We start from the raw sequence: 26193 nt of genomic DNA, 5'->3' as shown, positions 1-26193 counted from the left end.
TATCTCTCCAGAGTTTTTTCAAAGTCTGGTTTATCAACATGAAAGAACAATTCTGGGCTGGGCTTGACAAATTCTTGGTACTAGGATCCTTCAAAAATATTCTGCAGTGGCAAGTGTCTGCTTTGAGGATTACTTTTCAACACTTCTAGGGTGCAAGTTCTGTCATTTGGAATATACTTATGGCCTTATGTTTATCATGTCTTTTACAGGGCATTTGAATAGAAGACAGGAACTGATTCACCCAAACAGGTGAGGAACAAAGATGGAAAACATAGACTGAAGAGTGAATGAAAAATCATAGAATGCTTAGATTTGGAAGGACCTTAAAGATCATCTAGTTCTGACCCCCCCTGTCATGGGCAGAGATACCTCCCACCAGACCAGGATGGTCAAAGCCCCATCCAACCTGGCCTGGAACACCTCCAGGGATAAGGCCTCCACAACTTCTCTGGGAACACTGGAAGTGGAAAGGACACATAGAAAGGACCCACACTGGAGCTGTTTACTGGAAGTGGAAAGGACACATAGAAAGGACCAACACTGAAGCAGTTGAAGAAATGCAGCCCATGGGAAGGACCCACGCTGAAGCGGTTTGTGAAGGACTGTCTCCCGTGGGAGGGACTCCATGCTGGAGCAGGGGAAGAGTGAGGAGGAATGGGTGGCAAAGGCAACATGTGATGAACTGACCACAATCTTCATTCCCCATCTCTCTCTGCTGCTGGGGGGAGGAGGTAGAGAAATCAGAAGTTGAGCCGAGGATGAAGGTGGGGCTTGGGGGAAGATGTTTTAAGATTTGGTTTTATTTCTCATTATCCTGCTCTGATTTTGATTGGCAATAAATTAAATTAATTTCCCCAAGTCGAGTCTGTCCTCTGCTGCTGGGGGGAGGAGGTAGAGAAATCAGAAGTTGAGCCCAGGAAGAAGGTGGGGCTTGGGGGAAGATGTTTTAAGATTTGGTTTTATTTCTCATTATCCTGCTCTGATTTTGATTGGCAATAAATTAAATTAATTTCCCCAAGTCGAGTCTGTTTTGCCCATGACGGTTGTTGGTGAGTGATCTCCCTGTCCTTATCCTGACCCATGAGCCTTTCTGGGGGAAGGTGTTTTAAGATTTGGTTTTATTTCTCATTATCCTGCTCTGATTTTGATTGGCAATAAATTAAATAAATTTCCCCAAATCGAGTCTGTTTTGCCCATGACGGTAGTTGGTGAATGATCTCCCTGTCCTTATCCTGACCCATGAGCCTTTCATTATATTTCCTCTCCCCTGGCCACCTGAGGAGGGGACTGATAGAGCGGCTTGGTGAGCACCTGGCCTCCAGCCAAAGTCAACCCACTACGATTAAGAAGATCCAGGGTTCAGAGTCACTCTTCATCAACCTAAAACATTGACTCAATGCTGCTCTTTTTGGTGTTGAGGCACTGGACTGCCCTGCTCAAGCATTTGTTCTAGTAGCTGCTTGTAGACTGATAGAGGTTATCTGTTATCTAGTTATCTGCAGACTTTGCAGAAGCATATAATGAGGCCTTGGACCTCAGTATATGATAGACGCAAGTGTGGGATACAACTTCTTTGTAATCAGTTCTTGGTTGGAGGCAAGTAACACAACAGCGGCATCTCTTTTGGGAGCGGCTTGGTGAGCACCTGGCCTCCAGCCACAGTCAACTTCTTTGTAACACAACAGCGGCATCTCTTTTGGATGAGTATAGAGGAGTAGTGGGTACAAAACATAAATACATGAAATCAGGTAACTTGCAATGAAGCATGGAATAACAAGAAAGGACTTACAAATGAAAGAGTTGGTCTAGGATAGGACTGCATCAACTTCTCTTTTATTATCAGAAAACTCAGTCTGAATCATTATAAACCAGTTCCCATAGTGAAAGTAGGCTAAAAACATAGGTGATTCAGGCCAGTAGTTTGTATAGAGGAGTAGTGGGTACAAAACATAAATACATGAAATCAGGTAACTTACAATGAAGCATGGAATAACAAGAAAGAATTTAGAAATGCAAGAGTTGGTCTAGGATAGGACTGCATCAACTTCTCCTTTATTATCAGAAAACTCAGTCTGAATCCTTATAAACCAGTTCCCATAGTGAAAGTAGGCTAAAAACATAGGTGATTCAGGCCAGTAGTTTTTAAAGAGAACATTTTTGGACTGAAGGCCAAAGTTCATTAACTTAACTCACAACGACATTCACATTTGAAAGATTTGGGACCTAGAAATTTGTCAGAGTCTAGCTTTTCTTAAAAACATAATTTTGTTGCTTTTGAGGTTTTGGAAATGAAGTTTAAGGGCTCAAGAATTAAAAGACAAATAAAAGGGTATGCTTTTATAAAGTCCACTATGTTTTCAACCTTAAATCTGGTCTCATGCTATTGTGGAATCTGCCGCAGTTTACTGGAAAGCATAGAGGTATGATAAATGTCCTTGAGTATTGTTTGAGAGCCTGATTCTATCTGACCAAAAAACATAATACAAAGCCACTAATTTCTAAGAGCCTCGATTATTATTTTTAGGTGTCAAGTAATTGGTCAAAGCTGCCACATTTTCAAATTATTTTTTAATTATTTTTCTTTCTAATGAATCAAACAGATGGAACAATTTCAGCCATATCCTGTTTGGAGGGGCTGAGAATTGCCTACATTGGTAATACATTTGTTTTGTGTATCTGTGGGAGCCAAAGATTACTGTCCTCTCATTTACATGATCAGGTGGGACAATATCTTTTGAATAATCCAAGCTATAGAGTAAGAAGTACTTCTGCAGCAGCTTAAATGAGGATGTTGTCAAATTAGCCTCCAAAGCATCAATTTAGTCCTGAGAAAAGCTCCAAATTAAGACTTCTTTTGTAAGGAGATTTGTATGGTTAGGTCTGCTTATGTAATGATGATATGCTAATCTAATGTAATCTGGTAAAGCCTATACAGTTCTTGTATTTAAACTATAGGCCAGACAGCAGGACCTTTCTTGAAATTAGAGCAGCAGTGAGCATGAGAGCTTACCTTAGTATTTTCAAAGGAGAAACCATTTATGACATAAGTAGAAATAAGGCCATAAACTGGTAAATTTTGCTGTGCTCTCCCATAGAAATAAAATTAATGTGTTATGGCAGGTGTCATGCTTTTAAGTGTATGCCCAGTTCTCTGCAGAACTACAAGGGCTCTGTGTACAGCAGCGGGAGGACCTGTTGAATGTGAAGCCTGACTAAGTCATGAGACAACATATTTACAATCTGTAGATCTATAGGCTGTCATCTTCATTCCAGGGAAATCACTCACCAGAAAAATGGGGGTTTTCTGTCAGTGGAGAGGTGGGATTCCTCCCTCCAGAGATCTTATGCTAGTTTTGCTGCCTGTTGTGTCAAGTTTTCAAGACTTTTGTAACTGCCTGTAATCGCCTGGCTAGTAGTTCTAGAATCAGGTTTTAATATCCCAGCTTGATTGTCTGCTTCTTTTTACATATGACTTTAGGAACGTGTCAAGTGTTATATCAGTGGTTTAGCACTGTTTCTGACAATGATCAGTGCAGGATGTTTTGTGGACACTAAAAACTGCCCAAGATGAGTTTATTATCCTAAAGCATGGTGTCTCAGAGCACTGAGAACCCTGAGTCCAAACTACTAGCATTACAGATATTTTTCTTATGCTTCTAGGATATGTCTCTAAACCGCTTTTTTCAAATGATATTAAGCTTTTTGCTTTCGTCATATTCCAAACAGAAAACTAAACAAGTAGATTAGCGTGTACTTTCTAAGTTTCTTTTGTCTGATGAATTTGACTAAACAAAATCCCAGAGCTTTTTTGTTTAGGGGCTTGATAGGTATGTGATACAAATGACTGATGAAACTTTTCTGTAGTAAATGTGTTATGTACTCATTGCTAAGTTGTAGTTTATAGCTTTGGGTTTTTGTTTTTGTTTTTTTTTTGTTGGTTGTCTTTTTTGGGGTTGTTTGTTTGTGTGATTGCTTTTCTTTTTAGTTTAGTTTTGGTTTGTTTGTTTTGGTTTTTTTTCCCCAGGAATAGCAAGTTCAGTTTTAACATATCTTTCTTGGGGTGTAACTAATCCCCTGGTATTAGTAATTGATGCTCTTTTCCAGAGTAGTTTGTTGGGTTTTTTTTGCTTTTTATTACTTACAAAATGTGCTGAACAAGACTAAATGCAAGATACACAAGGATTCTGAAATAACATAATTCTGTCTTCTCTGCAGTTTAAGATTAATCTCTCCTGAATGGTGCAAGAGGCAGAGCAAAAGGCAGGAGTCTACACTTTTTTTGAAATCCAGGAGGTAAAAACTTTTTTAAACTCCATTTTTGGCTGAGTTTTCAACAGTTCTTTGCAGCATGTTTCTTTATACTTTAGTTTTAAATTTCATCTGTTATTATGCTGTCGAGTTACTTTTGTGCTGTTATCTAGATACTCTCCTGGATTCTTCCTGTGTCCTAATAAATGCATTAATAATCTCTTTTTAAGAAGCAAAAGTCTAATTGTTTCTGAGATGCGTAAAGTTGGAATAGAAAGTGAGTATCTTCTCCTAATGGAAAGTAAGCTCTCTGACTCCTGCCACATCATTTTCCTTATATCCTCTTGGAGCCCTTTGTATCACTGAGCCCTTTGTACTCTGAATACTTGCACAGAAAATAGTGCACTGCTGGGGCACTGTGTCCTGACTGGCCTCCAGAAGATCTCACACATGAATAAAGTAATCAGGAATTTATGTTTCTGCCAGGATTATTTGCTAGTATGTCTTCCTTTAAAGGGAAGGCCAGTAGATAATGACTAGCTGGCAGCATGGTTCTGTTTCAGCTGTATATTCAGTGTATGATCCTGGCAGTCTCCTGAACTCAGGTGATTTGCTTGACGACAGAGGGGAATATATCTGATCTCTTAATGTGACAGCTTAGAAGACTTCAATGAAAAAACTCTCAGTGAAAAATACAATGGCATTTTGCTCCCTCTTCCTGCCCTTTCTGGGAAACAACTGAATAATCCCTCGTTTAATTAAGCAGTTAAAAAACCCCCTGTGAATGCCCATGTGCTGTTTCTGCTTCTCTAATCCTCACTTGGCTGCAGCTCCTTAAGATATTTATTGAACCAATATTAGCTATGTTCCTGAATTCTGGGTAGCAGCAATATTAATCTGTTAGCACAGAAAATTTAAGTTTATTCTTTGCATTCTTCTTGCAAAGCCAGTTACTAATCCATGAGATAGCTTTCCACTATAGTTTCCGTTGCTGCTTTCTTATCTTCAAAAGGCTTTAAAATTATTTAAGATGTTTAAATCTATTCCATTAGGGGACTTTTTTGTTTGGTTGGGTTTTGTTCACACTTTTGAGGAATCCTAAACAGCTCAGTAAGCACAACACAGCAGCGGAGCTGTTCTGTCCCTGCCTCTTGCTCTTAACTATTTTTATAACCAGCAAGTTAATGCCTTCTATTAATCCTTAGCTGCTATATTGACCACTTGCAGCCATCTAGGGCTAACTTCTAATAACAGATTACATGTTTTCTGCAGTTTACCTGCTTCAATCTAAAGCTCTTCAAGGCCCTGCAGGAAATGCTAAGTCCCACTCTTCCTTTACCAGTCTTCACTGCAGTTTAAGTACAGTCTCTGTGGCCTTTCCTGTTCTTTTAAACATTTCTGTCTTAGACAATGGGTGAAAAAGGAGAGAGAAGAGTCTGAAATGCAAGCCACGGTAGGTCTGATATAGGAATGTAGGCTTGGAGAGGCCATGGGTAACCTCAGAGCATCGAGGCTTTGGGAATACACTGTGCACAGACAAAGAGACTCCACAGCTCACGAGCCTCGTGTTTGTCCCTCTGCGTGTGTGGTAGTGCTGATGTTACTGGAATTTGACTCCCTGCAGAGTAGAAGAGGGTCCTTTTGACCTGAAAGCTTGGTGCCTTCGAGGGCTTGCAAAGGGCCTTTTTGGGTCACCAACTATAATTCCCAGCTGTTGCTGACAACCGTGCCATAGCAACTTCCATGAACTGTCCAGGTCCATTCTAAAGCAGCCTGTGTTCTGATCCTCTCATCTATTGAAGAGCTAATCACCTCTAAAGTTACAAGTGATAGGACAAGAGGAAAAGACCTCAGGTTGCACCAGAAGAGGTTTAGATTGGATATTGGGAAAAATTTCTACACTGAAAGGGTTGTCAAACACTGGAACAGGCTGCTTAGGGAGGTGGTGGAATCTCCATCCCTGGAGGTATTTAAAAGATGGGAAGACAAGGTGCTTAGTGTATGGTTTAGTGACAGTTTTGTCAGTATTAGGTTGATGGTTGGACTCGATGATCTTAAGGGTCGCTTCTAACCTAGACAATCCTATGACTCTGTGATTCTAATCCTGAGCCTCCCTTCTGTGACCGTTAAAAATCATCTTATGATGGCCAGCTTGAGTTTATTCCCTATCAGAGTGTAACACTCATTTGTGAATCCATTTGGCCTTTAATGAACCAGCTCTTTCACTACCCAGTGTTTATCCCACTAATGTGTTTCTCGAGAAGTCATGTTTTCACATGTAGACAAATACAAGCTCTTCTAGTCTTCTCTTCTGAAATAGGCTGCACATGTCCTGGGCTGCCTTTGCTGGTCTTCTCTTTACTGTTTGAATTTATTGAGGAAGGGAAAGACAGTTTGTATTAAGGTACTTTTTATTTGTTACTCTATTTTTAAAGGAATGTGTCAGTTAAAGAAATAAAAAGCATTGAAACCGTAGAATTTGTGTCTCATTCCCTTGGTATTGTTATCTCTGAGGTCTTTTGTCTCTCCTCTTATGGTATGAAAACGTTTTTGTGCTGCTGTCTTAGAGAAGGAACACTGCAGCTCCAGCAGGTCTGTCTGGCACCGAGGAACCTCACAGCTAGGGATCCATTCAGGCAGTGCTGTCTCTCTTGTCCCATCCTCTGGTCTACATACAGACCAACATGTTTCTTGGTGCTGAACCTTGTGCAACAACATTCTGCTTTCCTCAATCTTTGCATCCAGTGGTAAGCCCGGCTGCTGGCCGAGACTGGCAGCAGTATTTACTTGACTCAGCATTGTGTCCGAGTAGTTGGCTACAACAGTAGGAACTCTGCCTGAAGGCAGAGACATCTGAACACAGGAGGAGTGCTCTTCTTGCAGGATTGATTGACGGGGACGTCGACCTTGAAGTAAGCGTGCAGTGCGCCCTTCCAGAGGTCTCACTTGTGAGAGACTAGGCAGAAAGGTTTCTTTCTGTATGGAGGAAGGAGGAGGATTTACACTGTTATCTGAGTCTCTTACTTTAGCAGGGCCTGCTTATTTTAGCAGACCATTGTCTGAGACTAGTAAAGTGGCTCAGTTAGGGGTCTCCCAGGCAAAGGGAAGCAGCCCAGACATTCGTTACTGCCTTGCCACTTAGGGAGCTTGGAGTTGGTCTTTATGCTTTGGAAAAGAAAATATTCTGCTCCACCCCGATGCGTAAGATATAAATGGGTATAGATGAACTCTCTTCTCCTTTCTTCTATAAGCATCTGTCTTCCATTTGTGGTCTCATAAGCAATATGATAGTGTAAACGGTGGCTTGCGTTAGTGAGTTTTTAAATTCTTTTAGGAACTGTTGCAAGTGGGACTGAGGATGCTCACCGGCACGTGGCTTTTTAGCGCTCTCACCCCCCGCTTGAATCCTATTGCCCTGTAATAATTTATACTCTTGAGGCTTCAGGTACTGGTGCAGGGTCAAAGCTGCATTGTATAGGGACTGTTTAAACATAAACTACATTTGAGTCCTATAGCCAAAGAATGGACTTCAGCTTACTGTGCTGAACAATCTGAGTGTTCGATTTTTGATGTATATATGTTTTAAATGGAATAATGTTGTTCAGATAAATCAGCATGGCCCAGGGTACACAATCACATTTTGGAAGCTAGAGGGCAACAAAATGGCTCAGTTTTGAATTAATGTAAGCTGCCAGTTTGGCTTTCCATTTCCAGAGACCAGCTGTTGAAACTGTTCTTTAAGGTGTTAATCATCATAAAGTGAGACATTGTTTCTTCATCACACTAGAGAAAAAGCTAAACAGCTTTTTCATTTCAGATACAAGCATTCAATTATCAGAAAATTGTAAATGCTATTTCAAAAGGGATTTCCTTACTTGGATTTTTTTTAATCCAGTATTAAAAACGCCGAACAATTTGGGGACTTTTTATCCAGGGCCATTTTTGGACTATAAGAAAATGACAACATCTTACTTATTTACGCTGCTTTTTGTATGTCTGTGCAGTTTGAACCCATAAGTGGGTTCAAAGCCATCAGGGTTGTGGAAGGTGAGCAGGAATCCATTCCTTCTGTTTTACCTGCAGAGCTGCTTAGTCAGTTAGAATAAATTAGAGGTGTGTATGTATTCTGCATGACAATGTGCAGGTGTCACTGAATGGCTTAAACCATTACAGGTTTTGCATTGCTAATTGCAATTGCTAATGCAACAATGCATTAGCAAAAAGCAGCTCAACTTGATTTGCTATGCTTATATACCGCGTTATGCTTTGTTTGCATGAGTAGCATTTAATACAAATAGTATCTTTTCCCTTTTGTACAGAGTATAAAAATTGTTGAAGACAATAAACATGGAGTTTTTCAATATAGTTTTATACATTTGTTAAAGTAAATATTTGCATTAAAATAGAATCTGATAATGTTACTTATACACTCTTAAGGAAGAAAGGCAAAGCACTCACACAAATGGAGAAGGATGAATCATAGAAACCCTGCCAGACTTAAACTGGTATAGTCAGTAAGGAGGCAATAGCCTGCAATGGTAATGGGTCACTTATCAAATAATACAATGTGCAATAAAGACAGTAAGTTAATGAGTTCGGTGGAGTTGCCCTGACTAACATGAGCTGAATATCTAGCCAATGTTTAGGTCTCTACAGGGCTGCACCGTTCACATGAGAGCTGCCAACTCACTTTATGGAGACTGTTACTCATACTTCTCAAGGCAAAAGGTCGTTTGATTTGCTGTCATGTGTTGGTGGCAACTTTAAATGATAAGATAAAAAATAAGCAGATAATCACAATAACTTTCCCCTCTGCAAACCCTGAACAAGTGATTAATCCATTACAGAAGTTCTGTCAGCCAGTTGTGTGAGGACTGATTTAGTACACTGAACTTTTGCCCCTGTGTTAGAGCGAGCCTTGCTCTGTCCTTAAGTATTATCAAAGCTTAATTCAGCTAGCTGAATCTGGTAATCTCTTGCCAGTATTACTTGTGGTGGAAGCATGAAATTCTTAGTAAATGCAATACTTACTAGTTCCAGATCTTCACCTAGTTCTCCAGTTAATCTGCCAATGGTTTTCAGGTAATGGTTATCCAGGATAAGGGGATTCATAGGACCTCTTCCTTAATGGAGACAGATTTTATTGTCACATATTTTTATTGCTTAGGAAAATCAGAATTAATGCACAGTCCCCCTGAAAAACCTCAGATAATTTGCAGTTTATGTGGCCTTTGCTACTAATGACACAAAAAAAATTGTTTTCTTTAAGAAATTTAGGGGCTAACACTTTGTGGTCTTTCATTGCTATCCCAACCAAATTAATTTAATAAAAGGTGCTTACCTGTGAACTCCCGATTATATGTTGTGATCCCCAGAGTCCTTTCCGTGTTCCGTAGCATATTGGTTGTTCTTCGAGAGAGACTATGTTCTAGCCCTTCAAAAGTGGAGTTAGGGGCCACTGTTTTTGGTGGATTCGGATAGTATATTTGACCCTTTTCTTCAGCAATCTTAGGAAGCTGAAGGATAAGAAGAAATAGGTAAGGTATAAGCCATGTGTGTGCTGGATGGAAAAGACTATTTTAAAGCTTTGAAATGTGTCACGTTGCCCCCCCCCAATTATATCTTTAATAAATGTTAATAATATAGAAATGTGGTGGAAAAAATGTCTTCAGTACTGTATTACTACTCAAGTAGAAGATACAACAGCTGAACTAAATTCAGCTGAACTCAATTCAAATAACTTCGAATCAAGTTCTCCATGGTAGTCACACCTAAGCAGACTGGATGGAAAAGACTATTTTAAAGCTTTGAAATGTGTCACGTTGCCCCCCCCCAATTATATCTTTAATAAATGCTAATAAAATAGAAATGTGGTGGAAAAATGTCTTCAGTACGGCATTACTACTCAAGTAGAAGACACAACAGCTGAACTAAATTCAGCTGAACTCAATTCAAATAACTTCGAATCAAGTTCTCCATGGTAGTCACACCTAAGCAGAACATTACCTGTTATATAAGCTTTCTTTTTAGCTACGATCATAGGCTGCCTTAAAATGGACTGGTGCTTATTGTTTCCCTTGCCACATGCCTAAGACCGTGTGTCTGCAAAGGATGTATCTTTCTTTGTTCACTGCTATTTTTTCCTACACTATTCATGACTTTTATCTGTCATCAAACTTCGGGCTACATCCCTTTGGAAAGAGAACTAATGTTTAGCCAAGCTGAAGAAGAGGAGAAACATGATGATTCATGAACAAATTCACTGTTTTATGGACCAGCCCAATATTCATCATTACACTGGGGAAGGCAAGATTGATGTCAAAGACTGTCCACAAAGAGGACATGTATTTTCTTGAAGACATGGAAATAGCAACACCAGCCTGTCAGTGTGTTGGCAGGACTTGCAGAGAGGTTAAGGAGGACCAAAGATCTACTGCTGCCCAAACTCATTTCTTTGAAGGGCTGCAGAGTGTAATCTGGGCTTCTGAATGAAGCCTCCCTTTCTGCTCCCCAAAATATATGGTCACAGCTATTTTTGCTTCTTCTTGTTCTTCTTATCTGCAGAGCTACTTGACTAGGTCCTGTGAGAGCTAGTTACTACTTAAAGGACTTCAGTCACAGGACAGGCTGCTAGCTTCTCAACTTGTTTATATATTGCTAAGGTGGCTGAAAACTGTCTCTAAAGCTTTTCACTCTTTGTATGCGTGATGCCTAATTCATGGCCTGCAAGTGTTTGGAACAGGAGCTCTCTATGTAAAAATGTCTCCTGTGAAAGAGATGCAGAGAAGTTTAACTAAAACAAAACAAAAAAAAAGGCATCTTGCTCTTTTCCATCTGAACTACGTACTTGGAAGTATGTGTGCTGTCCTGGCCAGTGCACAGCCTTCTTCTGGGAGTCAGAGGGTATACTGACAACTTCATGCCTATACGGATTACCTATAGGGGAAATATTTAACATGTTCTAATGGAACATCATTGATCAGAATGACAGATGGATTAGCAATTTAAGCTGTAGATGTACGCTCACTATAAAGTCAGCTGTGCTGGTGGAAGAGGTTCTTTCTGTGAGCTGTTGCTTGAGAGACTGACCTCATGGATCTGCAGACAGAACTCATCTTCACTCTTTTGGCAGACAATCAGCAGGGTTAGATCAGATCATTCATTAAACCGGCATAAGTTAACCCAGCTGTCTTTTTGGAAGCACTCAATGTGATTATCTGCACCACCAGACTTGCAAGGCTAGTTGTCTCAGGCAGAGAGGTGATGACAAGGAGTTGAGGGCTGGATCTTACACCAGATAAAGCTGTCTCTGCAGAAGTCCACCTGCCCATGGCCAATTGCAGGAGCTCTGGATTCATTCACACACCAGCAGGAAAGATTCTTACTGCATTTTCTGTGCATGATTTTTACAAACAGCAACAACAAACAGTAAAGCTTGGTGAATTGTGGAGCTGGCTCTGTACTCATAGTGTCACCGTCAGAGAAATAACTGAGTGCTACTAGATGTCTTTTAAAAATGAAACTGCAGTGCATGCTTGGAGGAGCTTGATTTCCAACCCTGATTCTATCACTGCTTTTTCTCTCCAGCATCAGTTTCCTTATTTACCTCACAATGATGCTGTAACATTTACTACATAATAGCTACTCTGAGTTTTGCAATGGTGAGATGTATAAAGGGCATAAAGCCTTTAAATAAAATCTTCCAGTGGTAAAAGTCACCAGAATGTGGTCTGGGTTATCTGTACTTAACCAGAGATTTCTCCTTCAGTCACTGGAAAATGGAGTGTCTGGTCTCTGAGGAAGTCAAACCATATGGAGGGAACAGCAAATGAAGTTCAAGTACTTTCTAAGTGCCAGTTGTAGCTGCTCCCTTAGCTACTAATTCTGAACCTGCTAAGCTTTGCTGGAAATAGGTCTTGGCCTCTGATGGACCTCCTCTTGTGCAAAAATAGGCTTTGTAAGCCCACCTCCACAAATGATTAGCGTTTCTTAAATTGACCAATGATCAATGAAAACTGATTAAAAATGACTACTCCTAGCATTACATATTATTTGGAAAGATTTTTGGTTTGGATGGACAAATACTCCACTAAAAATGGCTCATGTACCCAATTATATACATAACTGTACAGCACTGTGCCGATGACTGAGAATGGCAGCTAATTAATGCAAATTGACCTCCTATGTAACATTATCAGCTTTTACTTGCTGAAAAGCTTCTTATCCTTGCCAGTGTATGCTTTTTCTGTTTCACACAGTTATTGCCAAACCCTTCCTAGCAAGCACTGCCATGGTACACAGACGTGCTGGCTTTTAATGTCCCAAATTCCACATAAACCCGTGTAGTCAGCAGCTGCCAAGGACTCTTCATCAGTTCATGCAGGTGATCTTTAAAGTCTTCCAAAACAAAGTACCTGTCAAAATCCCAATGTAGTAGAGTGCCTCCAGGAAAAAAGCAGAAAAAGAACAAAAATTTCATGCCCTTTCCCTCCAATATATTATGTAAGCCACTCTCAGGGTAAAATGCTGCTGGGGTTAAAACCAAACACCTCATGATAACTTAGATGGTGTTCCTTAAATAATGATTCTCTAGGGCTTCATCTCAGTCTTCGTAAGGGATACAAAGAGTTGTTTTTTCTCCCTGGATGTTGTTCTATCATCTGTGTAAGTCATTCAGCTCCCATTTCAGGGGTCCCTCTGTTGTTCTCAGCAAAGCTACGGCAGGCATTACTTTGGCCCCCAAATTGCTAGTTTTTGATCTCACTGATGTCTTTTTTTTCCCTCTCTTCCACTCTATTGGACTGTTAAGAATTATTTGTCTGACAGAAGATATCAGATACACTAAATGATCCATCTTGCTTTTGTGGGGATTAGCAGCTATGTTAATAGCTCTGTTGGCTTCTGAGGCTACAGGGTGTTCATGTGAGTTGACTTTATTCATAATTCTTATTGCTGAAGTATCCTCCATGGAGACTGCAACTATCAGCACATGGAGCTCTAATTTAAGCCCAAATGCTTAGCTTGACCACTGATATATTCAGATTCTGGCTCTGTTAAGCTCCAGTAGAAAAGAGTGTGACTTCAGTAGTGTTTCTAAGTAAGTTTCAAGAATAAATAATAAACCAGCAGAGTACTGTATTACCTCTGGTCTTTCCCAGAACAACCACATCAAAAGGCTTGGTGGGGATATTGGGATGAAAAGGCTGATGACTGCTTGCATCAGTCCCAGTGTCTCGATCCTCAGGTGATCTGAAGTTTGGGAACATGGCGTACCTAGAGATGTGTGTCTGGTAGGGATGACAGATGGGGAATGGCAGGCACAGTGGTCTTGGGTTGGTTTGAGTTGGCAGGAAGAAGGACGGAAGGGAGAAAATGTCATTATTTTGCATTTCAAAGAGTTTTAGCATTAAATATAACACTTTGCAAGAACTGGGAGAGATGCGAGAATCAGAAAGGACGTATCTTAGTTCTCTAATTCCCTCTTGCTTGCACCTTGCAAATAATTCATGGTGATGATTCCCTTGCACCTTTTGTACATAGTCAGTCATACCAATTCACATTTACTTTTATGTGACTTAATGGAAGGAAAATGTGGACTTCTGATTTTTGCACAGCTGCGATTAATAGTAACTGAGTTTGTGCTCGTGAAATCAAAATTTGCCTCTAAGAGGACATTTATTTCTGGGGGGAAGGAGGATAAAGCTAAACTGGAGAGTTTTACTGAGAACTGGGATTTCATGGAGTGGCCATGTTCCTGGGGCTGTTCTTTTTGGCTTTCAGTTTTTGATCATAGAATTAAAAAACTTATTGAAATCAGAGGACTCCTGAAATCTGAGGAAAATGAAAGCAGTGATTTACTCCAGTAAGAGAGACTAGCATCCTGTTTGGATTCTACTAAACTTTACCACAGCTGCATACAGTGGCTTACTGAGAGCAAACACCTTTCCCCAATTGCTTTATAGAGCAAAGTCACAACCTTAAACAGGAGCCAGATTCATTGCATTCCTGAGGCTGTGCATCATGACATAACAAGATGTCTTACCAGGCTGGGCTGTTCTGAGGCTTCTCTCTCATAAATCTGCTTTGTACATACTTTAGATCCCTTAGTTGTGCTTGGTAGATGCTCCAAAACACTTTCATTCACATTAGGTAAAGAAGCCCTGAACAACACAGCTGAGAAAACCCAATTAGCCAATAGGCAAGTTGGCAAGATGAGCATTTCTTAGGAGTGTGGGTGTGCTGGGCAAACACTGGTAACCTGATCAACCTATCACTACATGCTTCATTTGAGACAGAGTTTTTTGCCTATTTGAGTTGCCCCTACTTATTACTGAGGAGCCTGCACTGTGCAATTATGACTTTTTATTTCATTAAGGAAAGATAAGATATAATATAGGAGAAACGTACTTACTTAGCCAAACTGTTTGATGGTTTATGAAGCCTGTATTAGGGAAGAAAAATAATAAATAAGTTACCTGAAGTCACCCATGTTCATTTGCACCTCTCACATTTTATCTACATCAGTGCAATCAATATACATTAAGGACAAGTCAATATGTAAGCAGCGCAGACAATATTCTTACTGATACCACTCATTCCATGAGGAATGTTTTGTGTTGCCAGGTGCCAAAGGCTGAAAAGGCAGTGGTATTAAAAGATGTGCAGAATGTCTTTTTAAAAGAAGTGAAAGAAAGATCTATCCTCTTACACTTTTGTGTGATAAGCTCTGTATTAATTAACAATGGTATGTGCTATTAGTAAAAATAAATCATTTTATCAGTAATGCAAAATAGAAAACATATCCCATTCCTACTTGCAGAGAAAATACTTATTCATTCCATGGTGATCAATTATTTATTTTACCATGGAGACTTATTTTATTCTTCAAATAAATTTTAAAAAACATAATCAAAAGAAAGCACTAGGTTTAAAGGGCAAAAATTTCATCACTGAGGCGAGCTAGGAGTCTCTTGGCAACTATATCAAGTCAGAAAAATGTCAAAGATTAAAAAATTAATTAATTTGCTTAATGGCTCTTTGTGGTATAATAAAAAAAAAATGAAAAAATGGCTGAAAGACAGTATTACTGGACTAATCTAAGTGGTTCACCTGGAGCTCTAAAATCTCACGTATTTCATGAGGAAGCCTTAATTACCAGGTCTTGCTTAAAAGGGTCTTTACCGTATATGGGTAGGAAAAGGCTGTCTGTTGACAGTCTTTTTTTAAGCTTTATTGTTTTTACCATGATCACACAAAGTTTCTTGTTTTTACAAGCCATATACCAAAATCTTCATATTGCCAAAACCCCTCATTTTTTCAGTGAGGAGAGGGATGTCCCAGATTCATTCCCATACAGGAGATGATAGTGGTAACTTCTCAGGGCTGCTCCTATTGCTCAGTTTGAGGACAGAGCCATGTGGGATGTTAGTGGGTCCCCCGTGGATGTCATCCTTTCAGCCTTAGCAGTTCCTCTGGGAACACCTTGCCTCCTGCCACTGGGGGTTCCTCATTAGCCTGGTTAATGAACCAGTTGTGGCACGGGAGCTGCACTCAGGCTCTTTAAAGTCACCTGGGATTCAAGAGCTGCAACTTGGCCACTCCATCATTGAATTAGTCTCCGTAAAAATAGATGTTGCACAGTTACAAAGAGGAAGGATGCCCTCTTGCTCAAAGAATAAGTCCTGTGCTTATTTCTTTCCATACTGGCATGAGTGTGGAGATAAACTTCACGTGCCAGATCAATTTTGCCCACACATTCTAATACAAGATGCAGAAGTCATACATTTCATTGTGAAATCTGTGCTGTGATGCCATGGGACTCAGTGCATTCAACATGAGGTGTGATATCTCACAAATTACAGTGCTGGCATAACTCATACCTCAGCTGAGTTGAACAAACCCCCTGCTTTTAATGTATGATGCTACAAAGATAACAGGAATTGATCAAAGTGTTGGGTTCTGACAACTGTTTGTATATTGTTACATTTATAATGACCTGGGACTCTGATTCAAACTTTGTGTTTGTCTTGAAAACAAAAGCTTTTACAGAAATAAACATACTTAAAGAACACCAGTCTTTAAAAGTTTGTTCCACAGATAGTTCTAGTTGATTTTTCCATTTCTACAGTTAGAACTGGTGCTGTATGTCTACTGGTGCTGTAGACATGAAGGAAAGTACTTCTTAATGTTTCTTTTCGTTTCACATTGTGTTGTGAATGTAAGATATAATTGTAAGATATAATACAGTACTATTGTAGCACAATGTGAATGGAAAAGAAACACTAAGAAATATTCTAAGTTTCCATTTCCATTGTATTGCATTGTCTTACAATGTGGATTGTTACATTCTTCATTGCATTCATTGGACATATTCCTGATACAAATATGCAAAAATAAGGACAATCAGTATGCTTTGTGCTCTGGTATGGCAGAACTACTTAAGTATCTTTGTAGACCACTTTTCATTATAATACCTAAACTTAAGGATGCAACAAAATAAGGTTGAACATGCTTTTTCGTGTTTTAGAAAAGCTTTGTGATCTCAGGTTGTAACAGCCAGCAAAGCTTTGCATTTTCAAAGATGTTTAGAGTGTTCCTTATATTTTTGAAACTCAAGATGAGTAAGCCTGAAGCACCCAGAATGTATAGAAAAGGAGAGCTCTGGCTAGAAAGGAAGAAAGGAATAGCAGCTTTTCCAAATTTGGCACTGAGCTTTCACTGGAGTTCTTGCTGGAGTCTGCCAGTATCACACAAGAAGCAGTTGCTATTATTATTTTATCTGCCCCTTTAATGTTCAGTCCACAGAGGATATGGAGTCGATCAGTTTCTTGAAAAGAAGTCAGTTTTAAGCTGGAGGGACTGATGCTCCCAGTTTGGAAAGCCCCAGAACAAATCCAGGCAGTGGTTCAGATGGACACTATCCCATTTCCCGAGCAATGAGTGTACTGTAGGCACTCAGCAAACACTTCTTGTTAAAAATAGTTTCATGTGAGAGAAAGAATCCTCATGGAAAAACTGGCTTTTCCTGCAGTAGTTCTGAGCTCCCCTCCTGATGTGGTGCCAACTACGGGGTGCAGGGACACACTTGTTCAGTAATGGTAATAAAAGACACCTTGGAACCTGTGTGACCTTCATGAGGAGCTCCCGCTTCCCACTATTTTTCTGCTCTCTGACACATGGTTGTAGCCCCTGAAGAGCTGTCTCTTCTCCCAAGTGTGGCCTGAGAGTGATGCAGTGTGGGGAGCCTCATGACCTTCAGCTTCTTTTCTGTATCAGGCCAGAGAACTTTTTGCTGCTCTTTCCTGTTAATTTCCCATGTAGTCAGTAAATTATTAAGAGAATAAGATGTATCACTCTTGCCAGTTTTAGCAGGAAGGAATTATGACTGAAGAATACAATGTTTCACATGTGTAAATTGACTTTCCCTGCTGCCCTTTGTTCTTTCAAAGGGATGCAATCACTTATTTGCCTAACCTTAAAATCTGCTTGGTCAAGGAGCTACAGGTCAGGGAACCACCAGGGGTCGGGGAGCTGGTGGACAGCCAGAGGAATGGGAGCACTGTGTGGCATGATAAACAGTGAAAGCAGATTAAACCCCACGTGGAAAAAAAAGCCAGTTTTCATTCATTCTGTGCTGTCACTGAACCTGCCAAAAACCTTATTGGTGTGACCTGTCTTTGGAAGCAGAGCTGGAAATGCTGTAGCCTGAGGTAGAGCATGCATGTGTGTAACTAGGGTTCTCTGCAATGGCTGAAGGGTGTTTTTCAAGGCCTTTCAGATTTTGCAGTCTTGTTTGATGTGAACTTGAGGACTCATTACACATTTAGATGGGTGGAGGTGACTATTTTTCTCCAATACATTTGACTGGGAGGGCATATGTGTGTGGCCCATTGCTAATGCACTTACAGAAGCACATCTGCACAAACCCAGTGATTCATTCTAGTGCAGAACTGCACAAGGAGACGTAGTGTGCATACTTAAGGCAAAGGCATAGTTGTCCCATGAAAGTGTACAGAGTTATTGCAAATGGCTGGTAATTCATTTCCCACAAAAGACAGTAATGGCTCAAAGGAGCCCTCACAGGCTATAAGGTAAATAAACTGAGTGTTAATAGCTCCCAGGTAGACCTGCAGAGCACCACTTGGAGGGCATTTTTCACGAAAGGTTCCATTTGGCTGTCACCGCTTAATAGTCCCTGACAGCAGGAAGAGTATTTGCTCTGAAAGACCTTGGACTATAAACGTGAAAGTTGGTGTGTGTGTGTCTTTCACTTTTTGTTTTGAAGGATATATTATTTCCTTCAATTTAAAAGTCTTTCAAAGACGGAGAAAATACAACCTTATAGGAAAACAAAATGCTCAAACTAGGACAAAGCGTAGACCATAAAATATTTTGAGAGGCCTGGAATGTTTCAGGTGAAGATGTGAGTGCAAAATAATGGAGAAATAGATTAATGTCCTGTTGATCAAATACTCAGCGTCCAAGGTTGTGTACTTTTCAGTATGTGCGGGGGCAGAGTTTGATCTGCTCCTGTGACAAACCTCCTTCCTCCTTATACAGCTAGTATAAAGGCATAGAGTCACAGCAGTCCTGGTTGCTTCCTCTTAAGGAAGCAAATCCCCAGAAAGGCGTTTTGAGCTCTACTTCAGTCTGTGTACATGGATGATCCAGTCTGGTGAGCAACTGGCATGAGGAACACTCTTGCTGTGAAGTGAATGGGTCCCAGAACGTCCTTAACCAAGAAACAGTTGAGGTTGGCCAGCCTAGGAATTACTGAAAACACAGCAGGTCTCCTAACCCATGTGAAGCGCAGTTTTTAATTTTACTTTACAATTTGCCCACGTTTCTGCTGTTTCAGGGACACCAATATAAATGTCACATAACAGGACACGTATTTGACTAGCAAGTCACAGTGGGCCAAATTATTGCCCAGCATCATTCTGCTGCAGTCAATGGAGTTTTCTTGAAGATGGGTTAGGTAATAAAACAGAACCACCCAGCTTGACTGTGTGACATGAGAGTGTCACTTTGCAGTGACGTTGGTTTTAAAACAACTTTAAAAGTGATCCATTATCTTACAAAAGTGTGCGGGCCAGTTCTTGTCACTTGGTGCTTAGGAAACTTAGAGAAGAAACTTGCAGGGAAACTTGCTACTTCTTTGTAGCTTGTAATCAAATTCTGCAGAAGCAGCACAGCAGCACAGCCAATGCCTCTAATGTACATTAATTTTGGCTTGTGCACTCTTGTAGGTAACCTCACTCACTTCTGCTTGTGCTGCGTGCTCGAATGAGATAAAAAAGAGAGAAGCCTGCAAAAAGCAGTGGATTGCAAAGAGCAGAGTTGCAGGTTTCCTTGTGTAGCTTTGGTGGCCTGTTTACAATTAGCTGTCCTGCTTTTCTAGAGTGGCTGGGTTTACACAGAATAGGGAGCAGGTGCTTCACGTGCAGGGAGGCTAAAGGAGAGTGGTGGGGTTGAACAGTGTGCCTCACAGCCCTATAAAGATAACTGAGAAATCATCACAGAATTATTCTCAGGTTTCTAATATGCTCTAGTAATCAAAGCTAATATGAGAGGTGTAACGTGTTCATTTTCTGCTTTTGAAGAATTTACATTTATGCTTTAAAGTACCTTAATCTAAAATCTCTGTAGTTTGATCAAGTTTAAGTGTTTTGCTGTTGCCATCAAGTGGGAAAATGTTAGATTGCAGAACTCCAGCAGCATCCAAATTCACTGAGTCTGATATCTCTTGAACAGCAGCAGTGAGAAAAATAATGCTTGCCAAGCCTCTTCCAAAAATATACCTACATATATATATATCCACACCAGAAAAACAGACTAAAATCCACAATTACATGTTTCAGTTACTACAGTTTAATCTGGATTCTAACTAGTAGAAAGGCTAATATTTTTGAGTATTACGAATCGATAAAAAATGGACAACCTGTAAAGCAAATTCAGAGACCCTTGTTGAGGGGGTACAATGCCATATTCTGAACTTTCTTCCCAACTATGTTTGCTCTCCTTTGTTACTAGCAAATCCCTTTTTACAGAACACAGCCCTTCAGATTTCATATCATATCTGCACTTCATATGTGCATACTGTCACCGGCTTGGAATGAATATTCAGTTTGCTGTTATAGTCACTGAATTCACAATCTGGTTAATGCACAGTTTAAACTTACAGTTCATCATTGATTGTATCACTTTTTTTCAGCTGGGTGACATCATGGTACTGCTTGGGGGGAAGGCCTCTGTGCAAAGAGAAAGCATAGATCCAGACAGTTTATGCTCTATTTGCTTATAAAAATCCAAATCAGTTGATACGTTTTTGTTTTGATTTCTCAGATAAGCCGTAATATGAAAACTTTTAGATGCTGCTCTTAGTCATATTGTGTAATTTTAGGTAGTCCTACGAGGAGCAGAGAGTTGGACTCAATGATCCTTATAGGTCTGTGATCACTTTACAGAGAGGCTAGTTCATGATAATGCAGAGCAGAGCAAGGACAGGAAGGCCACTTTCCAGTCTCTGAGTCATGTTTTAACCCTTGGACAGCCATGCAGAAGCCTACTCTACATCTTCCATTCCTGTTATCCAGGGAAGCCTGCAGGGCTGAAGGCTGTCCTTGAACTTCTATGACATCATCTTTTGCTTTTCTTTAGTTTTGACTTATGACATCATGATGAACAAGAAATTTTGGAACTGATTTCAGTGGAAATAGCACCAACCCCAATATATTCTAAAGAATAAATTTGTTGAGGTAAGAGGCTAGAAGAAGGAGCCCTGACTTAGAAAGCATATGCCAGAACTCTTCCCCTCAGCTGTTGTCTAGACACATCTCTTCTGAAAAAACTAAGCACTGACTTTTCATGTTGATGCCTATGGGATTTCTGGATGCTGAGCATCAGTGTAAGTTAAGGCCAGTAGTAACATTTTTAAGGTCAGGAAGGGTGTTTGGGACAACAGCCAACAGTAAATAATTATCAAATGATGGGAAAAAATAAATATGGTCATTTGGAACTTTAAGTGTTTCAGTGAAACCACTTTTCAGAGGTTTGTGGGTACTGATATATTTCCACATTAATATTTAGGGCAACATGAAAAGGGTAGAAGCTTAAATTGCCCACTTTTGGAATGCAGGTGTTTGCATGTCTGTCTACATTGCTGTCTAACCTGTTAGCTGTATGTTCCTATTGTTAAAAACCCGTCACTTAAATCTGTATTTTGATTGTGAGAAGTATTCCTGTAGCCTACCTTGGCCAAGGGTCTACACCACTACCATAACGTTGGTATCTTCTAATAAATGTACATGGAGACTTGTCCTTTGCCCTGTGGTCTTCTGGCAATACAGGTAGTGCAACTGCTCCATGCTCCTTTTCTACTTCCCAGGGAAGCTTGCAGCTGTGAAAGGATTCCCTGAATTCTTTATATCTGAAAAAAAAAAACCAAACCAAAACCAAATTCTCCTTTAACAGCAGCAACAGTGATGGTTACTTGAAATCTTTTAAACACTATTAGCTTTATTTTCTTGGTTCTGAGTAACTCAGTCTTATTCTGGGTAATGCTATTATGGTGAGCTGGCACTAGAAGAAGTAACAACAACAGTGGCTGGCAATTGCTTAATGAAGGTTAAATCAAGTCTATTATGTTTTGGTCAGTGAGAGTGAGAAAGAAGCTGACAGATGAGTGCAGCGCGTACATCTCACAGGGTAATGGAGTCTCAGCTGCCAGCACATAGATACCTGCCCTGTCCCTTCAGTACTGTGTAGGTGGCATATGGATAGCAAATATATGCAATGGCACAGATGGAAGTTTTAGGATCTAATTCCCACTGATTTCAGATTTTCTATTTGTGGCTTTGAAAACCTCCCCCCTCCATCTCTAGAAGAGGTGAGAAATTTTACTCTTTGGTAGCTGTAATTCACACTGAATGCAAGCTATGTCAGGCACTTCACATGGACGTGCTAATAGCTGAGGATGTTCAGTACATTTCTATACATCTCTGTCATGTGAAATCGAGCAGTTCACTGTGCTTTAAATACATGTTTATCTCCTATAGTTTTGGTTTACAGTGTTGTAAAGATGGACACCAAACTCACTGAAAATGTAAAGCTTCCTTTTCTTTTGGGTGGCAGCAGTTTTCCAGTCAGGAGAACACATGCACAGCCAATGGTCTTCTTATTAAGGAGATAAGTTCTGCAAGGAGCGGAAGTTGGACTCGATGATCCTTATGGGTCCCTTCCAACCTGAGATATTCTATGATTCTATGATCTCATCAGAGCCAAAGTGATTTAAATTTGACTTAGTTGTCCAGGATTTTCTGAAAACCTTATCAAGGAAGTAATGAACTGTTGTGGTTTGCGATGGGGGTGGTCACCCTTGAGATATTTCACTGGTGTGCTGTCCATTTATATGAAACCAGAGAGAGTAATGTTTAGGTGAGTGGGTTGGAAACCAACAGCCATCTCTGTGTTTGTTGTTAGACCTTCCATCATCAAGTGGCCCCGATTCTTGCTTTAACTGGACCTCATCTGTATTACCATCTTTTTCTGATATTGGGTGTTTGTTTACTGATGAGTGAAGCAGATGGACATGGCTGCAGCCCAGTAGGAGTGCCCTTGCTGACTGTGGTATAGCCTCTGCTGTCACAGCACAGGCTGTGGTGGATCATGCAGATATGATAACTTGCTCCCACTATCTTGGGTTTCTCTGCCTTGTGCTCCATAGTGTGGTGTTGCTCTAGGTTTCTGGATGTGTGATTCCGGATGGAGCAATGGGTATCAGCTAAAGAAATCCCTGTTAAAACAGAGATGTTATTAATCTTTGCTAGTATTGATCATTGTTTTGGAGATGGAGGCAGAGGGTGTTTTTTATGAAGCTATACCGGGAAAAAGTGCCCCTCTGCAGGCACTAGCAAGATTCAGGTTTATGCTGTATTTCAAGTGTAAGGTTCCCCTAATTCTGACTTTGTCTTACATTGCTTCAAAGGTAGAATAACAACCCTGACCCTGTATCTCCTTAAATTTGAGGGGAAATAAGCTTGCTATTATGTGCCTATGAACATTTCCATGAGCATTACAATCCTGACATTATGAGCATAGGCTTTTAAGGAAGAAAAAAGAATGGCTATAAAAAGCTTTTCTAGAGTACATTCAAACTCAGACTGTGGCAGAGTCCAAGATACCTAAACAGATCTTAGGGAAATCTATGGGAGAGATCATGATCTACAAGACAGACAGTGTTGCTGTGTTCTGTTTTGTTCTCTCTGTTTTTTTGGCAGTGCAGTGCCCTCCTATCACATAGTCCTTTTTATGTGGTTCAACACCACTCTGCTGCTGCCTGATGCTGTTTCCTTTATCCATTTTGCGATATGTTTGTACTGTACGATGAATCAAAATAAGAATCTGATGTTCCGTAGATTATCAGAAAGCTTTTCTGGTTTTAAGTTTCTGAAGGAGCTCAGTCATCCATTTCTTACATTCTGTCCAAAGCCTTGTTTCCCCTTTCTGAAAGCAGGCAGGTCGACAGCAAGTCACCTGCGTGGCTGTGGTGTTTGTATTCATTAAGCTGGCTCTCACTGGAAACATTAATAAATAATTCCTGTTCACTGCTATCAATAGGCTACTAAATTGCAGAATAACCACTTTATCTTAGACAGAAAAGAGAAGCATTGCACACAAAGGTCTGATCATCCATTTAGCCCAAACAGGACTTCGTTAAGCTTAAAATGTTTCCAAGTCTCCATCTCACAAAGAAACATTTAGAGGTGATAATACTGATCCAGTGATATTGAAGACCTCAAGGACACAGTAAAAATGGCTCTGTCCAGAGAATATCAAATGAGGACTGGGGTGAACAAAAGTTTGTTTTAAAAGTGTATCATGAACAATCCTTGAGTCTCAGCAATATAGTCAGTGATTTAATAGAGACTATCACTGTTTCTAACTTCCACAATTGTAGATTTATTCCAAGTTCTGACAACCAACTTCCAGCTTTCTGTCTCTTTTGTTCTGACAAAAAAAAAAAAAAAAAAAAGATCTAACATTCTGGAATCAGAACATTAATTCACTAGTGCCTGTTTTGCTTTTAATAAATTACAGTTTTCCATTCAAATTTGTTTCGTTGTGGGGAGTGTATGAATACAGTGTCTTAGATCTTGAGCTTATAAAGGGCTCCAGTAATTGATTTGATCAGTTCTTGATGCCAACACAACTGATGAGGTATGTTGCCAATAGCTTCCAGAAGGTCTGTGGAAAGAGAGTTTTTAGAGGGACGGGATTAGGACCTGCCTCTGTGTGAGTTCACATGGGGCATATTCACTCTGGCATTTTAATTTGGATGAGGAGTGCACTTTTGACCTAAGTCTCCTGATGGTTTCTATTTTGCAGTGCCTTGGTCTTTTAGTACATGTACTGGGTTCCTTCTGGATGAAATTAACTGGAATATGTGCTCCCAGAATGCACTAAAATTTACATTCACTAAAATTTAGATCAGGCGTATAATTCAGTAAAAATTCAAGTCTCTCAATAGTAAAAACAGTTCAGATAGAAATTCACCCAAATTCCTGTAATGCAAGGAATAAAACAAAAACTTGCCTCAGGGATGATATGTAAGTGGGAGGCATCAAGACACAGTTTGACAAGTGTGATAATCCAATAGTATCAAAATACTCTGACTGGAATTCAGATGTTGGATATGAGACATTACAAATAATGGAAGAAGTTAGAACTAGTAGTAAATCAGAAGGCTGTCAGTAAGATGGAAACTCAGAATTGGTGTTGCTAGCAAAAGAGATAAAATCTCACATAAGAGAACACTGAACTCTGGAATCTGTTATGTATGTAAAAAATAGAAATTTTGACAAAAAAAATAAGTGTCATGAATACTGAGCAGCATGGAGGTTCAGCTTTCCAGAATTTGAAAAACTGCAGGAATTCTGCTGTATCCTGCCCCCTGACGAACAGTACAATTGGACCTGTAAATTATAGCAAAAATGCCTTAATTCCTGAAACTTCCTGATTACACGGATGGTTACGAAAGCAAAACGTAGACTTCCTGTCATTTTAATTTTAAAGTTTATCTCAGTAATTCTAAGTGAGCCTGTAATCTAGGGAAAAAAAATGTTCAAAACAGGAGTGGATCAAAGAATAACATAATAAATGTTAGTGATTGGTTTGCAAAATATGCTAATTTTTTTTCAAATTAGAAATACAATATAGATGTTGCTTTTATTCTTTATGAAGTTATTTAAAGAGATTTTGAGCCCTAGAGCCACAGTATTAGCAGTTCTCAGTTGTAATCCTCATATTTCCCAGGGAACTGACAGACTATTGCATAAAGTAGAAAACATTTTGTTTCATTAAAACAAAAAGAAAAAAAAATGTGTCTTGATGGAAAAACATAACCATTAGAAAATACTTTACCAAAAGTAAATGGATATCAAATACTTTTAATGGAATCATTTCCCTTTTTGAGTTCTGTTCTTACCTGTCTTGTGAGACAGTTGGACGAGAAGGAATTTGAAGTGGAGTTAGTATCTCATTGGACTCAAAGGTTCTTGATAGGATGCAAGGTCCCTCAATTTGTCTATAGGAGCAGGGCAGGTCATGCAGCAGCATCATGCTTCATATTTGAGCCTCTAGGGGAAGATTCAGGGATAAAATAGCAAATATCAAAGGTTTTGTCAGTGCATCCAGTTGCCAAGGATGAATTCTGGGAAGTGTCAACAGGAAACAATGGTTGCTTTTACTACTGCTACTGCTTATTTGTACCAGATTACAAAATAGAACAAAAGATTTGATGAGGAAAAGCTTCTAGTGGAGGAAGGCAGAAAGGTACAGGATAACAATACATTTATGTCCTGAGGAATGATACCTAAGTAAAACTTAATCTCTAAATGTAACAACCTTTCAAATATTGTGTTTACGAGTCCCCAAAGAGATATTATT

General features: G+C 39.8%; 1 protein-coding gene across 1 annotated transcript; it reads right to left on the bottom strand.

Moving 5' to 3' along the window:
- Positions 1-6690: 6690 nt before the first annotated feature.
- On the bottom strand, positions 6691-25866 carry LOC106885480 (chromosome unknown open reading frame, human C7orf31). The gene is made up of 9 exons (XM_014937692.1): positions 25733-25866; positions 21500-21676; positions 20430-20498; positions 14660-14689; positions 13391-13575; positions 11096-11184; positions 9590-9764; positions 9280-9371; positions 6691-7224 (listed from the first exon to the last, which is right to left on the bottom strand). The coding sequence occupies exons 1-9, from the start codon at positions 25864-25866 to the stop codon at positions 6691-6693; spliced, it is 1485 nt and encodes a 494-aa protein (XP_014793178.1).
- Positions 25867-26193: the final 327 nt, after the last annotated feature.

Source organism: Calidris pugnax, unplaced genomic scaffold (assembly GCF_001431845.1).
Source record: "Calidris pugnax isolate Ruff unplaced genomic scaffold, ASM143184v1 scaffold11, whole genome shotgun sequence".
Classification (NCBI taxonomy): domain Eukaryota; kingdom Metazoa; phylum Chordata; class Aves; order Charadriiformes; family Scolopacidae; genus Calidris; species Calidris pugnax.
The sequence above is the reverse complement of the archived record's forward strand: the minus strand, read 5'-3'. Positions and strand labels throughout refer to the sequence as shown.